Consider the following 17,875-nt stretch of genomic DNA (forward strand, 5'->3'; position numbering starts at 1 on the left):
AGGAAGTATGTCCTGTGATTGTACTAATCACAGAACAAATGTATCACTCAGAGGGAAGAGGGCGTAAGTACAAAAAAGTAGAAGTGCAGGGAACTGAAGAAGGGACGGGTTCCTGGTATGATGATTTACCATATAGTTACGTAACTAAAGAAACAAATCCTGAAGTGTTAGTGTGGCTCGCTCGGTATGGCCTCTTTGAACAGCAAACCTTTCAGCAAGAGTTACTTACGTCTGTGGAGCTGGGGCTGGGCAAGGACACAGGCTGAACAGTTGCAGGGAAAGGAAATGTGGTCTCTGTCTTTTCATTTTCTGGGGAGTCAGGATGACTGGATATAGGGGATGTGGGGGTCAGAGCCCCAAACCCCAACACCGTGTTGTATTTAGGAGGACGACCTACACATTAACAAAAGGGAAAAAAGGGGGAAAATAATCTTACATACCTTTGGCCAGTGCTCCTCAGTGGCTAGCATGAAAAAGGAAGTGATGCAGTACAGAGAGGAAGTTAGTGCAAGAGTCACAAGTGAAAGAAAGCCAAGTGAAGATTGTAAGTAAATGTCAAGATATATAAAAAGAAAACTGTGCAAGGAAAGAACGTACCACAAGAGAGGAAACAGCTTTTCAGAGGGTAAAAGAGCACTAATTTCTGACATACCTGTATCATGCATCAACAGTTTAGAGCTGTACACCCTTCACAAACACATCATATCATCTTACGATAGATAGCACTATCAAAACTAGATCCCCCCCCAAGTTCACTTTCCTCCAGAGATCTGAAAATTCTTAACATTTTTGGAAACTATGTGTGATATTTTCAGAAGCATAAATGCAACAGCTGGGAGAGAATTTTAGCTTTACTCTAGTATTAACAAAGATTTTAATTTTAGATTTAGTATTAACAAAGATTTTAATAATATTTTAAAAGTCCCACATCATCCTGAGCCTTTAGGTGGGACATACATTTAAAAACTACCCTTTTGGCAAGAAGAGATGGAGGCACTTACAAGTGCCAACTATGAGAGAAAATAATGAACCAACTCCATAGATACTCAATTCTCAATCAGCACATGCAGGATCTCTGCAGTAAATCATCATACCAAATTAGGAAGTGTGACAGTTCTACTGAAACCTGAACAATGGTTGCAGTAAGATCTTACAATAAAATAAATGTGCTACTATTCTGAATAAAATCATAATGTTGCAGGAGACATAAATCTTTGTTTTTAACTCCTGCCCCAAATTACCAATTAGTAAAGCAGACTTTTCATTCAGTGTTTACTATTACTTGAGATACACATGTCCAAAGGATTACAAAAAAAAAGAAAGAATTTAAGCAATACTAGAGATGGAGGAGACAGACAGAATGGAACTAAACACTCAAACACTGTTCTCTACAGCTGATACTTGACAGGTCAAGTGGCAATGAATGCCAATGTTCTCTTTTTGCTCAGGAACAGAATACCAACAGCAGTGCAAAACTGCAACACATCCATGTTTCTCCATTTTGTTTCAGACCAGAATCAGATTCTTCAGGGAATGAAAGGAGAATTTGATCATTTGATCTCACAATAAAATATACGGATAACTCAATTGATCTGTATCCATTATAGTGACAAATTATGTGACCTGCAATGAGACCATACTTTAATCCTCAAGATGTCAAAGACAAAAACTTTTAGTCACTATTTTTCAAGGTGGGATTCTAATCTGGTGAGACTCAAAGGCAACACAATCACCTAATCACTCGTCCAATCACTTGCTCATGCACATGAGTACGCATCTTCTGTTACATGGCTAAGACACACAATAATTTGAATTCTGAACTGGTTTCTGTCACCACAATTCACACACATGTACACACGAATCTGCCTTATCCTGAATCAGACCTCAGGTCTATCAATGTCAGTAATGTCTTTCTAGATACAAGTGGCTCTCCATAATCTTAGACAGAGGTCTCTCATATTGCCTTCCACCGGATCCCTTCAATTGGACTTGCTGGGGACTGCCCCAGGGTTCTTACACATGCAAGGAAGATGTTCTAACACTGAACAATAGCCCGCCTCAGCCCCTTGGGTGAAATGGCTTTTTTGTCTGCTGAGAATGGGAAAGAGATTTTTGCCAATCTCCCCTTACTGCTGCAGACTCCCAGGCTGCCCTACACACTGTTTCTTCAGATCCACTCGCTTGCAGGAGCACAATTCAGGAGGGCCAGAAGGCTGCTATTAGAGGGAGGAGGTGGGAAAACTGCTTTCCTGATTAGCGACTCCAGCCACACCGCTTAGGATCCAAGCCATAGCGTCTGAAGGGTATCATACCACATTCAAAACGGAACCACTTTCAGTACTGCGAACGAAATCAATCTCCAATACAACCTCAACTATTACTAGGCAACAGGCCGGGTCTCAGAACACAGCAACCATTAGAGAAGACCCAAACTATTATCTTGTCACAGACACAAGAACTAAATGCCTGTAGATGTTTTAGCAGCACATACTATTCCTAGTGTAACCCCTATCTGATTGCAGAGCCATTCTGAAGGCAAGCGCCACAGGACAGAACTCTTCAATTGCCTGAGATATTCTTCACACAGGAATATCCCCTTTTTACACCCTTGTACATCATTACCTTCTGGCTGCTGCCCAAGCCTACCACTAGCGTACTTCTACAGATCACCTAACATACACCTGACACATAATGTTGGCTACGTCATGCTTACCGTAAGTATTCAGAGCCAGAAAAATTATCTCATGCTATCTTTCAGTCTAAAAGAAAGAGAAATAATGAGACACTTACTAATGAGACACCTACCTCGTTTGCGTGTCCCAGGATGCATTGTGCTGTTCAGATATGTGACCGCACTCTTCTTGCGCTTCGCAAAAGAAAAGAAAAAAAACCCAAAATGGATAAACCATTTACTAAGGAAAATCTTCAGCAAATGCATGTATAACAGTACATTTTATTTTTAAAAATATAGCCATTAATGTAATCCCCCCCCCAAGTACGTTTAAGTTCTATTGTGTACCCAAAAGTTGTGGAATAGTTGTTTCAACTATTAGTTTCAACTGGATTTAAGAATGCTCAAAGCACTATCATAATGCTGCAATGAGCTCCTGGCATTCAGGGAACATGTGCGTTCTCTTGAAGCCAAGGTGGCAGACCTGGAGAAGCTGAAAGAGCGTGACAGATGAGGCTTCCATGGACCTAACAGCTGGGTCCCACTCCCAGGGTGACATCTCATCAGATGTCATGAAGAATGAGGGTCTGGGGGACGGAGGGTGCCAGTCTGAGGTGGTGAAAGATGCTGTCTTAGATGGGACCCCTTCCTTAGCTGGTGATCAACTATCCTCTCGCATCGAGGATACCTCTTGGGGAGATGGGGGACTCCTCATAGTAGGCAATTCGATCATTAGGAATGTAGAGAGTTGGGATTGTGAAAGGCATGATGTGCCTGCCTGGGGCAAAGGTTGCGGATGTCACACTTCATCTAGATAAGCTGTTAGATAATGCTGGGGTGGAATCAGCAGTTGTGGTCCACATTGGCACCAACAACATTGGAAAATGTAGCCAGGAGGTTCTGGAGGCTGCTAGGTAACAGGTTGAAGTCCAGGACCCCCAAGGTGGTATTCTCAGAAATGCTACCTGTTCCACGCGCAGGGCGAGCTAGGCAAGCGTAGATACAGGGTCTCAAGGCATGGATGAGAAGGTGGTGTAAGGCAGAGGATTTCAGGTTTGTTAGGAACTGGGGAACCTTTGGGGACAAGGCAGGTCTGTACAAAAGGGGCGGGCTTCATCTTAACCAAAAAGGAGCCAGGCTGCTCAACATTAAAAAGGTGGCAGAACAGCTTTTAAATTGATCCCTGGCTGACAGGAGCTGGGGTGACTTTGGTTCGGAATACAGTATCTATGGGAATGCAGAGAGGGAGGTTTTTCTAAATCAACCACATACAAGCATGGAACAGCAATGTACATGTGATAAGTGATAGTGTCTACAAAGGGATAAAGGGCAAAGCACATAAATGCCAGGTTAGGGACAGAGACAGAGTATACAGGTGTCTCTATACTAACAGTAGAAGCCTTTGACCTGAAATGGGGGAGCTGGAGTATAGGGTTTTGAAGGAGGACATATATAGTGGGCATCACAGAGACATGGTGGAATGAGGAGAATCAGTGGGATGCTGTTATCCCAGGTTACAGGCTCTTCAGGAAGGATAGGAAAAGGCGTATCGGGGGTGGTGTTGCCCTCTACATCAAAGACAGCATAGTGTCACATAAAATAGACAATGCAAGGGGAGCTGATTCCCCTACAGAAGCACTATGGATATCAATACCAGATGTGAAGGATAGTCTAATATTTATTTATTTATTTATTTATTCATTCATTCATTCATTCATTCATTCATTCATTCATTTATTTTTATTGTTGCATTTTTATACCGCCCTCCCCCGGAGGGCTCATGTATAATATTTGTATACCGCCCTCCCCAAAGGCTCAGAATATTATATTTGTATACTGCCCTCCCCAAAGGCTTAAGAATATTAGGAATATACTATTGTCCCCCCCCTGACCAAAGCATATAGGAGGATTCTGAGATGGAGAAAGAAATTAGAGAGGCCAATAAAAGCAAGAACATAGTGGTAATGGGTGATTTCAGCTATCCCTACATAAACTGGAAAAATGCATGTTTGGGTCATAGTAAGGAGAAAGCATTCTTGGATATGCTAAATGACTGCGGTTTAGAGCAGATGGTTGTGGAACCAACCAGGGGAGAGGTGATCCTAGATCTAAATTTATGTGGGACCCAGGACCTGGTACGGGAAGTCAGTGTTGTTGAGCTGATAGGGAACAGCAACTACAATGCTGCCAGGTTCAGTATCTCTGCATTCGGTAGGGTGGTGAAAACCGCAAAGGACTGCGAAGAGCTCCAAGCGGACCTTTCTAAATTAGGTGAGAGGGCTGAGAAATGGCAAATGCAGTTCAATGTAGCAAAATGTAAAGTGATGCACATAGGGGTCAGTGCTATCAGTCACAGACCAGGAAAGGGATTTGGGCATCTTAGTTGATAGTTCCATGGGAATGTCAACTCAATGTATGGCAGGTGTAGAGAAGGCAAACTCTATGCTGGGGGTGATTAGGAAAGGAGTTGATAATAAAACTGCAAAGATTGTCATGCCCTTATATAAAGCAGTGGTGCGACCGCACTTGGAGTACTGTGTTCAGTTCTGGTCGCCACATCTCAAAGGAATATCGAAGAGATAGAAAAAGTGCAGAGAAGGGCAATGAGGAAGATTGAGGGATTGGAGCATCTTCCTTATGAGGAGAGGCTGAAACATTTGGGACTCTTTAGTTTGGAGAGGAGGCGGCTGAGGGGGGATATGATTGAAGTCGATAAAATTATGAATGGGATAGAAAATGTCGACAGAGAGAACATTTTCTCTCTTTCTCACAATACTAGAACCTGGGTGCATACATTGAAAATGCTGGAGGGAAGAATTAGAACTAATAAAAGGAAACATTTCTTCATGCAGCACGTGATTGGTGTTTGGAATATGCTGCCACAGGAGGTGGTGATGGCCACTAACCTGGATAGCTTTAAAAGGGGCTTGGACAGATTTATGAAGTCAATCTATGGCTACAAATCTTGGTCCTCCTTGATCTGAGACTGCAAATGCCTTAGCAGACCAGGTGCTCGGGAGCAGCAGCAGCAGCAGGCCATTGCTTTCACATCCTGCATGTGAGCTCCCAAAGGCATCTGGTGGGCCACTGTGAGTAGCAGAGTTCTGGACTAGATGGACTCTGGTCTGATCCAGCAGGCTCTTTCTTATGTTCTGCTACAACCATACACAAAAACTAGCTTTTCATGCTAATGCTGCTATCTGGACAGAGGCAGGAGGCTGAAGGTTATCTCATTACCAAACACTGGAAAATATTATACCAAATGTGTAAACACTCCAGAAAAGGAGATGGAATAGATAAGGCAAGTATAAAGCCGAAACAACTGAAGATCATACTGCTGCAGTGGCTTTCTCAAATTATGTTAGACTTCTGATAACTTTAAAGGACATAAGACGTGATCACATAGCAAAATTCCTTCTTGCAATAGATTTATACCTCAGGTTCAAAAACTGCTCCACTGTACACTGGATTTGCTGTTGTTCTTCGTTTCCTCTCTTGTCTCTTACTTTGTATTTCTTAAGGAAAGAAGTAATTGGGTTAGAAATAAAAGCACCTGTTACAAAATGTTATAAATGTTACAAAACTTAAGTGAAAATAAACAAGCAAGCTAAATGTTTTGCCAGTTTGGTTTTAGGTAGGACTGACTATACATTGAGCAGGAATAGCTGTCAGCCACAATGTTTATCTTTCATAATCCAAGTCATAAAAGATTTGCTGATGACAATTTACTACAGGACAAACAAAAGGGTTCAGGGTCCTATCACATATATAAATACATATTGTAATATTAAGTATGACAAAAAGCAGTATGGCCAAATCCCAGAAATAAACAGATGTACAATCTATTTTATTTCTTTATATTTCTCTATTCTTCATATTAACAAACATAAACAATGTTACAATATTTATATCATATATATGATGCAGTAGTTCAGATACTGAACAAACCATATTTATAGCCTATAATTCTAATAGGTCCATTGACCTTTTAGGTCAGTTTTTCAAAGTCAGATGCTGAGTAGAAAGCATTTCTCTTTCCAGTCGACACGACATTCTTACACTCTGAAATAGCTATTCCTGGCAATGTAAGAATCTGTTCTATTTTCATCCCAGAAGAGAAAATATTGCACATGTGTTTAGCAAAAGTGTGAACATACTCTTCCAAGATTTTATCCTATGACACATGGGAAATAATGTATTCAAAGTAGAAATATCCTAAACTTTTCCTTCAAGTTCAGAGCTCAGAAATACTTCATTCAGCCCTGCACTATGCATGTTTACTTGGAAATAGTCTCCACTATATTCCACAACATTTATTTCCAAAAAGTATACAAAGGGAAGTATGCAAAAGGAAGCCTTAGTTATTTTTCTTACCTTCTAGATGATCGTGTGTAACCAATCCAAGAGACACCATGAAGGCAAGCTTCTGTATTAAAGAAGAAAACTTCTATTCACTCACAAATGTAAGAGATATAAAATTCATACTGAGGTGAAACAGTAAGTACCACATTAATGGAAATGACATTAATTTTTATTATTTTACTGTTCATCATTTGTACATCTCTAAAGTGGTTGATAAAGACAAACAAAACACGGCACTAACGGATTTTGGTTTAACATGAACATAAACATCATCTGTGTGGATATGAGTGAAGGTAAGCATTAACTTCTGGGACTACCATTTAAAGCAGCTCCATACTTTACAGAGCAATCTGCTGCTGACATGCAGGAAATATATAAAATATGAGCAGCATATCTGTTTCTATATATAAATCTTTAAACATCCACATATGGATACCCTGATTGGGTCAGGGTTTCCAGAAGCCTGTAAAGGAAAACATGATCAAACGTGTCATCTGTTACATGCCTCCTGAAGAAAAAAACACCAGCTTAATGCAGGAGAACATGCAGGAAACACAGCTGACAAATAAAGTACAGAGAAAAACAGAGTTTGCAATTACCCGTAACTGTTGTTCACTGACTGGTCTTCTGTGAAGGCACGAGTGGAACTGGGCATGCACTGGCCAGCAGCAGAGATGAAGGTTCCAAAGTTTTTTACTGCTTACCAAGATGCTTGGAGGACTCCTCCTCCCCACCAGTGTGTGTTGGTGTTTGCTGCCCAAACTGGTACATAATGGAGGTGGGGAGACTGCTCTTCCGTCGGTCCTCCCTTCACCGTCATTGAGAAGATAGGTCCCACAGTGGAGGAGTCCACAATGGGAAAAGTAATTTGTGTCAGCACAGAAGACCACTCAGTGAAAAACAGTTATAAGTAAGTGCAACCCTGTTTTCATCATCACGGTTTTTGTGCAATCCCACATGAGAGATCAGCAAGCTCACTTCCAAAGGAGGTTGGGTCTAGGCTACTCAGCAGAACAGTAACTGCTTTCCCCACAGTCACATCAGTCTTGGAGTCCATGTTCAAGGAGGAGGGCTTTATGAAGACTGAGGGTGAGCAGAATGTTGCTTCCCAGCAGATATCAAATAAGGACAGTCTACCCAGAAAAACAGCTGAGGAAGACTGCGCAGTAGTCAAATATGTCCTGGCAGGAAAAGGACATTCTACTTTTGAAAAGGAATAAGTAAGCTAAACCACTGAAACAACCCAGCAGGAGAGCATCTGGATGGAAACAGCAATACACAGACAAGGTGACATCTTTGCAAAAGTCCTTAGTTCTCTGTAAATAAAATGTTCTTTTCACATCAAGTGCATGCAGCATGTGTTCTGTCAGGTAAGTGGGGGGAACTCCCCCAAAAGAATGTTTGACCTAAAGTAGGAAAACTGGACAGTACCTGAGGCAAGAAGTCCAAGCTTGGCTGAAGGACAGCCTTATCCCCATGGCATTTGGTAAAAGATGGCTCAAAGCCCAGTGCCCTTCATTCCCGCACTCTGAATGCTGATGTGATGGTGAGCAAGAATGCAGCCTTACAGCATAGGGTGGACAAATCAGAGGTAGCCACTGACTCGATGGATTTATACATCAGAAAGGAAACATCAAGGGAGGTTCTTCTGAGGAGCCAGAGGTCTGAGGGTGGGGTACATGTTAAGCAACCCTTTCAAGAATTTCTTTGACAGCTGAGCCAAAACAGCTGCAGATCCATCAGTATCATTATGGCAAGCCAAGATAGTTGCCAAATGGAAATTAATGAAGGACAAAGTTAGGCCCGGATCCTTTAAGTACAATAGGCACTCAAGGCAGTGAGCATATTTTCAGCAGTGGTGAATGCCCAGTCTGCAAATCTATACCATTTGACAGCATAGGATTTTCTGTTGGGTGGTCTCCACGAAGAGACTAAGGTATTAGGAACCTTGGAAGGCTACTGTGCCACTGATTCACCAACCACATCATACAGTGCAGGACTGAACATCATGGTGGGATAGGAGGTCTATATGAATCAGGTCATCCCTGTATGGAAATAGAATGAAAGTTCCCTTGAACAGGTTTCACAGTACAGAAACCACACTTCTTGAGTGCAGAAAGGGGCTAAAGATGCCACTGTATGTTCTGACATGAGCCTGATGATCACCCTGCTCAGAACGGGATAGGTGGGAAAGCATAGACCAACCCCTGCCAATAAATTTGGAAAGGATCCCCAATGAAGTCCAGGTTGGAAGCTGCCAGGGAACAAAAATGGGTACATTTCTTATTGAAATAGGAGGCAAATGGGCAAGGGAACCCCCATCAGAGAAAAATTGGGCATAGATAAGTGTCTGTGAGAGACCATTGAGAGTTGACACTGTATGTCTGCTGAGGGTATCTGCATTGGAGCTGGAAACCCTTGCGATGTGTACAGCTTGAATGGATAGTTGTCTCTGAATTGCCCAATGCCAAAATCAAGATGCTTCTGCTGTAAAGGCCAGGGAACCTGTGTCCCCTTGCCTGTTGATGCTGAACTTGGTGCTGGAAGTTTCTACCATTATCAGAACATTAACCTTGACCTGGATATTACCATAGCTCAGAAGCTAAGCAGGGTCAACTCTGTGCAAGTATTTGGATGGAAGATCTCCAAAGTATATCAGGGTCATGACGTGGAGACAGGCAATGTCTAAACTTCTCTTGCCTTGAAAACCCCACCAAGTGGTCACTGTAAGTCAGACTTGACGGCAAACACACACACCCCACACACACTCAAAACACAATTACTGTGGATCCTAACTGCAAAAGATACTAAAAATGTTTTGGATAGCTCTAAATTCTAACAAACTGATACACAACCTAGATTCTGATAAGGACCACCTACCACACACAAAGCATATCGCCATAGTCTGCTCCTACTCTAACAAGGAGGCATCTGAGAATACCCCTCTATTGTGAGGCTGGGTACCAAACTCACCCCCTCATAATAGGATAGGCTGTTGCAACCACCATGAGAGGGATCTTAAGACAGGCTGGTGATACAGAAGTTTTCCCACTGGGAGATTCATTGAGTATTAAATCTGTGGAGAAAACAATTCTGAAACAGTCTCTTGTACAGGCGGGCAAAGGGAACAACTGCCATAGTAGATGCCATTAACCTTAAAAGCCTCTGAATAGACATGGCAAGCTGGAACCCATTAGTGGAGAATTCTACAACTATGACTTGAATGGTATGCCCTCTACATTATGAAGGAAAGCATATTCTTGAACATCATCTAACCAGATCACAGTAAAGTGTACAGACTGCGCGGAATATAGCTATTAAGCCGAAAGATTGCAGAGCAGTCAAGGTTGAATCAGTGGGGTTGGACTAAGTCTACCACAGGAGAGCCAAGAGTCAGTTGCCCAGATAAACACAGAACAATGCTGTAGATGTGGATGGGCTACTACCACAGCCACACCTTTAGTGAATATTCTCAGGGCTGTATCTGCATCAAGATCTAAGCCTTCGCCACCACGAGCATTTGTTCTCCACATAGACATAGGTCCTAATTTAGTGGAATAGGGGTTCGATCCCCAACCCTCCCAACAGAGACTAAAAAAATTCTACTGACAGCAGGTCTCCCCACAAGGGCAGTCCCAATGTGGGGCTGCACAGAAGCCACCAAGACGAACCTTTATTATGTAGAATTTGAATATTCAGGCACCCGTTCTCAAAGTCAGGCTTACACTTGATGGTATTTGAAAAGGAATCATCTGCATCAGGTTTTAATAACAGAAGTGAATAAGAACCATGAGATTAGGATTTTAGCAGCCTGCAGGCTACACTGACAGAGCCTGGGAAAGTCACGAGATTTTACAGCTTCTTCAGATGGTTTTCCACCCTCAAAATTTGACTGGAGAATGGGGTGGTTAGAAATCAAAAGAACGATTTGGATTCATGCTTTCCCTTCCCGACAGGGAGACTGCACTAAGTACACAGGAAGATCCCGGTTTGCTAATTTTACTGATTACTCAGAATGCTTGAAGTAGAAATACTTTCTCAGTTCGGCTGAACATACTGTTTTGCACCTTATGTGATACTAATGAACAGTGAAAATGGTAATAGACCAAACGTTCGCACAGTAATCTGGTTTCCTGAATTCTAAATTATGGTCATGAAGATGAGAAAGCCTATCCTGTAAATACTTGACCTGGACAGCCTACTTAAGATACTGGTTTTTAAATAGCAATCTAAGAATAGAATAACTGGACTGTCTTAAAATGCATACAGCCACGATGTTCTCAGCAAAGTGCTTATGCAGCAATCAGCTGGGCAGTTTGGAAATTCTAGCTTTGCATATTAAATGGTGGAATGCTTCATTATTTCCAGGTTCTGGCATTCTTCTGCTGCAGAATTGATAGGGCTTTATAATTCAGTGTGAACTAATACTTTGTTTTTATTTTCATAAGCAATCTGATTTTTCATTAGCAATCTGATTTGCAGGAAACCTTTCACAGATTTCAAAATAAGCAGCATTTTGAATGGACAACATATAGTTTTCAAGAACAAGTACAGAGTTGCAGCTATAGCCTTTCCTTTGGATATGGAAGTCTCAAATTCAAATTCTTAGACATCCATGAAACTCATACGTGATCTTGGACATATCACCATTAGTCAGACTAACTTCCCTTACAGGGTTATTTGGAGAATAAAATAAAATACTCGCATCTAGTCCTTAAAGAAGTGGATACACAAGTATCATGGATCCTCACACTCATGACAAACATTTTCCATAAAAAGTTCAAGGTTATTCTGAATAACGACTAACATAAACAGAGCTGGAATGTTGTAGGGCACATTTCAAAATTTTGACAATATTTGTATAGATAACGTAGTACAAAAACTAGAAATCCAATATCTCAACTTCTGTAAAACAGGGTTCACTTATCGTAACTGTTGTTCATTCTGTTAGTAAATAACCTTGTAAGGTCTTCTGTGCAGGCATACATTGGGACTGTGCATGCACAGGCTAGCTGTGAGAAAAACTTTCTAGCTAAAAAGAACTGAAAAGGTGCCCCTTCTCAGTGTGCACAAAGGCATTTTCCCACTGAAATCATTGCACACTGTGATGCCATGTTCCCTGAGTTCTTCTGAGCTGTGGGAGAGGTTAAAGAAACCATTAAAACGAAAGGACTCTCAATGAGGTAGGAGGAAAGGAATATGTGCCTGCACAGAAGACGCTTGATGAACAACAGTTACAGGTAAGTGCAACTCTATTTTCATCTTTATTCTTCTGCGTAGTCCCACACTGAGAGAATAGCAAGCTCTAGTTGAAGAGGGAATAAAGGACAGCTTTCCTAAAAGCTGATTCTTTTCTGGTATCTATATCTACAGCATAATGGTGAACAAGCATCTCTGATTAAGACTATCAGAGCTTTACAGATGTCAATCAGTAGAATCCCACTCAGGAAGGCAATGGAGGAAGCCTGAGCTCTGTCAAGTGGGCCCAGATGGACAAAGGACAGAAGATACCAGATTACTGTTAACAAAGTTCTGTGGCTATAACTATCCAATGATACAAAGTCTGAGAAGAGATTGAGAATGCATTTTTAGAGCCCAAGTGACAAATGAATGAGGTTTTATATTTGTAAAAATGGTTGGCCCTTTGTAAAGAAAATAATAAAGCTCTAGGAACATCTAGAGTTTGCAAGGCTCTTTCTGTTTTAGAGGAAGGATCTGGGAAAAAAAACTGGTGGACTGATGCTCTCCAAAGGTGAAAGTATGATGCAGCCTTAGGGCAGAAACTAATACTAGGCCTCAAAGTTGCCTTGTCGAGAAGAAAATTGAATGAAAGAGACATTAACTATTAGTGTGACTAATCACCCAACATTCTAGTAGACATGATGGCCACTAAAAAAGAAACTTTCATAGACAATAAGGCAATGGAACATGCACTCAGTGATTCCAAGGGGGTAAGAATAAGGCAAGCCAATACTAGGGACAAGCTTCACTGTGGAATGAATGGAGAGTAGCTGGGCAAGGATTGGCAATATACCTGAGGGACTGGTGAGGAAAAAGACAACAGCTTTCTACCAAGTTGTGAAAAGTTGAAATGGCCATTAGGTGTAATTTAACAGAAAAGGAAGCCATAACAGATTTACTTAGGAAATCAAGAGTAAGTACAAAAATCAGGAGGATCCATGAGGATCCGTGTGTTTTAACTACATTTTTGTGCCACTGTGGTGCCACGGAGCATGAAATGCAGGATTATTGTGTTCAGACATGTGTCTAGGCAGGGTATGAGCTGTGATGTGCAGGTGATTTTGGGGTGACCAAGTGGAAGAACCATAAGGATCCACGAGGCTAACGGATGGAGTTGTGATGTGCTGGTGATTTTGGGATGACTTACAAGATTTTCTCCCCCACCATTTGACCACCCTGACAACAACAATGAGGAAGGATGAGTAAAAAAGTAAGGCCAGACCTCCTGGTAAATCTTGTACATATTGTCTACTTTGCGAAACATGGGTGGAATGGAAGAGGATGTCTCCCAAATGAAAGCAGCAATGCTGAGGAAGTCTCTCAGCCATGAATAGTGATGTAGAGAGGGTTCCAGACATTGGTTCCAGACATCTATATTCAAAGAGCTATATATATTATTTGCTCAGTGTAGAGGTGCAAGTCTTCTTTGAGCGAGACTGATCTTGGGTCTGACACTGCCTCACCAGAGGAGAACCCGACATGTGAAGGAGAGCCCTCACCTTCCTCTTCTGAATCTGAAAACTGTTGAACAGTCGTATCATGGAAGGATTGTGCAGTAGAATCTTTATGACTATAGCATGGACCTGAAGGTCACAGTTGCCACAGAACTGGTGAAGTCAATGACCTAGGTGGGTGCTGAGACAAAACGGATTTGAATGTTCTCAGAAGCTTGCTTTATTGATTGATTGATTGATTGATTGATTGATTGACTGATTGATTGACTGATTGATTGATTGATTAAACTTCTATACCGCCCAATCCCCTTGGGGCTCTGGGCGGTGTACAACATAAAACATATTTATAAATAAATTACTAAAACCTTTAAAACAGCAAATAACAGTAATAGAGGCGTCCGCCACCCCACTTTTAAAATTTGTGAAAAAAATTCCTCTGGTTCCTATAGGTTAGCAGGTCTGCAACCTGTGTCTCTCCAGATGTTCATGGACTACAATTCCCATCAGCCCCTGCCAGCAGTGAGAAGAAATGGACTTGGCACAAGCTGGATGTTCCCACATAGCAGATTATTTGGCTGCAAGGGTTTCAGAGCAGGCTACCTCTCTCTGCCAAAGGGCTGCCTTGAGCCAGGAGGCTTTTTATTCCTGGCTTTGGGAATGAATTGATGACACTGCCAGCAAGCCTCAACACTGCGAGACTCCCTAACAGAGGAGGCAGAAGGAGTGCTGATTGAGTCATTTCTGTGCCACATTGAGCACATTTTTAAATAAAGCCTTGGGAGACATATAGAAGATTGTCAACAATGAAAGAAAAAAGTGAGGAAAAAAACTAAGAGAAGAGCTTGCTAGAAGATGTCCTCCCAGATCAACAGCAAAAGGAGAACTCAGGGAAAATGATACCTTTTCCTCATGGTGCACTACACTTTTGGCAGGAAAATGCCTCCACATATGCCAAGGGGAAGAGGGGCCTTTTCAGTTCTCTTTAGCTCAGAAGTTCTTATCCACAGCCTTCCTGCGGGACTACAGAGGAAAACAATGATGAACCTCCAATTCTAAACGGAAGTTTTGAGATTGCAGAAGCTGATGTGGATAATAGGATTCTGACTTTCTCAAAAAGGCAAGTTTAAACTGTTAGATTAGGGAGTCTTATGTTGAAATCCCCATTCAACCATTCATTGAGGGATGACTTTAGATCATTTACTTGCTCTCAATTTATCCTAACTCCAAAACTGTTGTGAATATAAAACAGTATATATACACACCAATCATCCCAATCTCCTTGGAGGAAGGGCAGGATAAAAATAGACATTACACAATACAGTGGCTATCAGCATGAGATGCTAGGAAGTCTGACTGAGAACTTACCAGGGACCTTAAAGAAGACCATTGTTCTCTTGGTCTCCATTCTGAGATATGGGACAATAGCATTAGCTTCTCATTCAGGGTTACTGCAAAGATTATCGAGACCATATGCAGCTCTTTGCACACTCTGAAGTGCTATATAAACATCAAAAATTATTATCACCGTAAGTGGTGTAGAAGCTCTAATTCTTCCAGTTATGAAAACAATATGCACGTAGATTCAGCATTCTAAATTTACTACCCTTCTTATTTTGACATTACTGTGTAGCATGTAGATCTTTGTTAAAAGGGAGGGAGGCATTAAGAGAGAAGGAATGTATGAGATGTGGTAGGGAAGAACCCTTTGCTGTAAAGAACACTGTGACATTTTTAAAATAATACCTGTGGGTTTTCTTCTCGTTTTGGCTTGGGTGGTGCGGGAGGGGTAACTGTACGAGTTTCTGTTGGCTTCTCCACTACTTCTGCTTGGGCCTTGATAGTCTGAAATGAAACAGAAGACATGAACGGAAGATTGCATTTTCTTATTTTAGCAAAGCAAACAAATGAAAATATTTATCAGTATTTTAATTTACTAGAACAATGAAGTAAGTGATAGAAAAATTGGACACTACACCAAGAAACTCTTCCCTAAGAAATATTTAAACAATGTGGCACATTTTAAGCAATGCAAACTGTCCAAACCAAACCAAATAACTAACCTGGAACACTGAGAAAGCAAGTACTTCTAAGAAGTTTTGAAAACCCAGTCTAGCAGCCATACCAAGAAAGTTTTGCCTTTAGTTTTGATATAATAAGCAAAAGGGTTATGAATCAACGGATGCCTTACAGTGTAACATTCCATAAAAAATCTAGACACCATTCTATCTGGGGAATTATGTCCTTCAGTTCTCTCACTCATGTGCGTTTTCCTGAAGATCAGTTGCTCCATGTCTAAATCTTCTGCAAGTGGAATCATCATGCCTGCACACTGACTCTCACTTTATGACATGGGCTGTGAAGTCATAAACCATGTTTGTTCCCAGAAGACTTAAAAATACTTTTAATTTCTTATTTATTTGATTCGATTTCTTTAAACATTATATGCTTTTCTGCCTTACATGAACTCCAGGTGGCTTACAATGTAAATAAGAACAAAACACCATACATTAAAACCACTAGTTAAAACTAAAATCCTGGCAGGCATATTTGAAAACAGCAGAAACACACAGAATGTATCTTGCATAATACATTTGGAAACTGTATATTATTTGTAATTATCCCTTGCTCTTATTTGCGACAGATAACCTGATATCATTTGAACTAGTTATGCTGCCATATATAGTAGATTGTCACAATGCAGCTACAGTAGTCAGACTGTCTTGTTCTGCCTTTACCTAAAAAAACTTTCTACTACCTGATTGTTTAGAGGGAAAAGGATATGATGTGGCCTGTGCCAGCTTTCATGTGTTCACAAGGGCTAACTCTGAAGCAACACAAATACTAAGACCTTACTTCTTACACTTTGGCCAGTGCAGAGATAAGTGCTTTTCATGGTCTTTGTGCACTAGGATTGGTGTTGGAAGTCATTGTCTGAATAGCAGTGCCAGTATTAGTAACTTTTAATGGCTCTCCTTGGATTGGATTGTTTTGTGTTTTTGTATGTCTGCATGTTTTATTGAATTATTTAAATATTTTATATATACCTTATTTTAAATGCTGCTTTAAATATTTTAATATTTTGACATTCAGTGTCTTGAAGACCTTGCTTGGCTGGAAAGGCAGAATAGAAATGTTTAGATAAATAAACATCAACCACAGGGCTGTTACTAGATTCATCATAAAACCACTAGTTGTAACTCTTTATCAGTGGAAAAGTTACATGGGCAGTTATTTGCTTTTAAGAAGGAGCAACATTCATGGAATACGTATTGCAAACAATGAGTCACTCTCTCTTTCCATTTATTCATGCCCGATCAGACACAGAAATCTTGTCTAGCTTAAGATGTTTGATAGCAAGTACATTTTTTAAAATTGTAAATCTGTAGTTTCAAATAGTGGCTGAAATTGCCTTGTTTGCATTACTTCTCTTTCTACAGCCCAGTGTTCTATATTTACTACTAGCAGAAAGTTAGTTGTGCCAATAATAATGAGTTTGAGAAGACCTTTAAGATTATGATCTCATTTGCACGTTACTTTCAGCAGAAATGTAAGCAAGGTTGGGGGAAATATTTTTGCAGGCTATATACTGATGCAGCAATATTCCAGTTATAATTATTCTGAAGCATTTTATATAAAACACAAAATGATCATCAACCCATACAAACTGTTGATATACTCCCAATAGCTTTGTATATAGAGGTATTATCAATTTAAGTCATGGTCATCTGGTTTTTCACCTTAGCCTATTAACTATGCACACCAGAAGTAGTAAAACAATAAACTATTCAGAGAGGATCTCTTTCTCCAGCTGTACCTGTTTCTCAACATTTGGTTTGCTGATCTGCAGAGTCTGAGGTCCAGGAAGCCTGGTACCTGGGGCTGCTATAACAATGCTGGTGAGTTGAGCCATTGGGAAAGTTTTGGCTATGGTTGCTGTTTGCCCATTCACAACACGGACTGGGTGCATGGAGTTCTGTGAGGAGGGTAAGGAGGCGGGGGTGAACTTTGTGGTCAACATCACAGGCCTCTGAATCAATTGAGGAGCAGCAAGCATAGGAGGAGGTGGGGCTGGGGCTATAGGGATGTTATTCTGGGCAACCGGTTTAGGTCGAACCTGTAAGAGAGAGACAGGGAGACATAAACTATG

The 17,875-nt window shown here is 41.0% G+C and overlaps 1 protein-coding gene across 9 annotated transcripts in view; it reads right to left on the reverse strand.

Moving 5' to 3' along the window:
- The window catches only part of PHF21A (PHD finger protein 21A), a 194,807-nt gene that overhangs the window by 20,741 nt on the left and 156,191 nt on the right, over nt 1-17,875 (reverse strand). For 6 of the 9 annotated variants that reach the window (XM_048483804.1, XM_048483803.1, XM_048483806.1 and 3 more), the window contains exons 9-14: nt 17,543-17,842; nt 15,472-15,570; nt 7,046-7,097; nt 6,107-6,186; nt 2,806-2,866; nt 230-393 (exon numbers count right to left, since the gene is read on the reverse strand). In XM_048483804.1, the coding sequence (XP_048339761.1) occupies nt 230-393; nt 2,806-2,866; nt 6,107-6,186; nt 7,046-7,097; nt 15,472-15,570; nt 17,543-17,842 (756 nt within the window). Of the gene's footprint in view, nt 1-229; nt 394-440; nt 464-2,805; nt 2,867-6,106; nt 6,187-7,045; nt 7,098-15,471; nt 15,571-17,542; nt 17,843-17,875 lie in introns of all 9 variants that reach the window. The other 3 variants (XM_048483808.1, XM_048483809.1, XM_048483807.1) reach the window with 1 other exon arrangement.

Source organism: Sphaerodactylus townsendi, linkage group LG02 (genome assembly GCF_021028975.2).
Source record: "Sphaerodactylus townsendi isolate TG3544 linkage group LG02, MPM_Stown_v2.3, whole genome shotgun sequence".
In the NCBI taxonomy this organism is placed as follows: domain Eukaryota; kingdom Metazoa; phylum Chordata; class Lepidosauria; order Squamata; family Sphaerodactylidae; genus Sphaerodactylus; species Sphaerodactylus townsendi.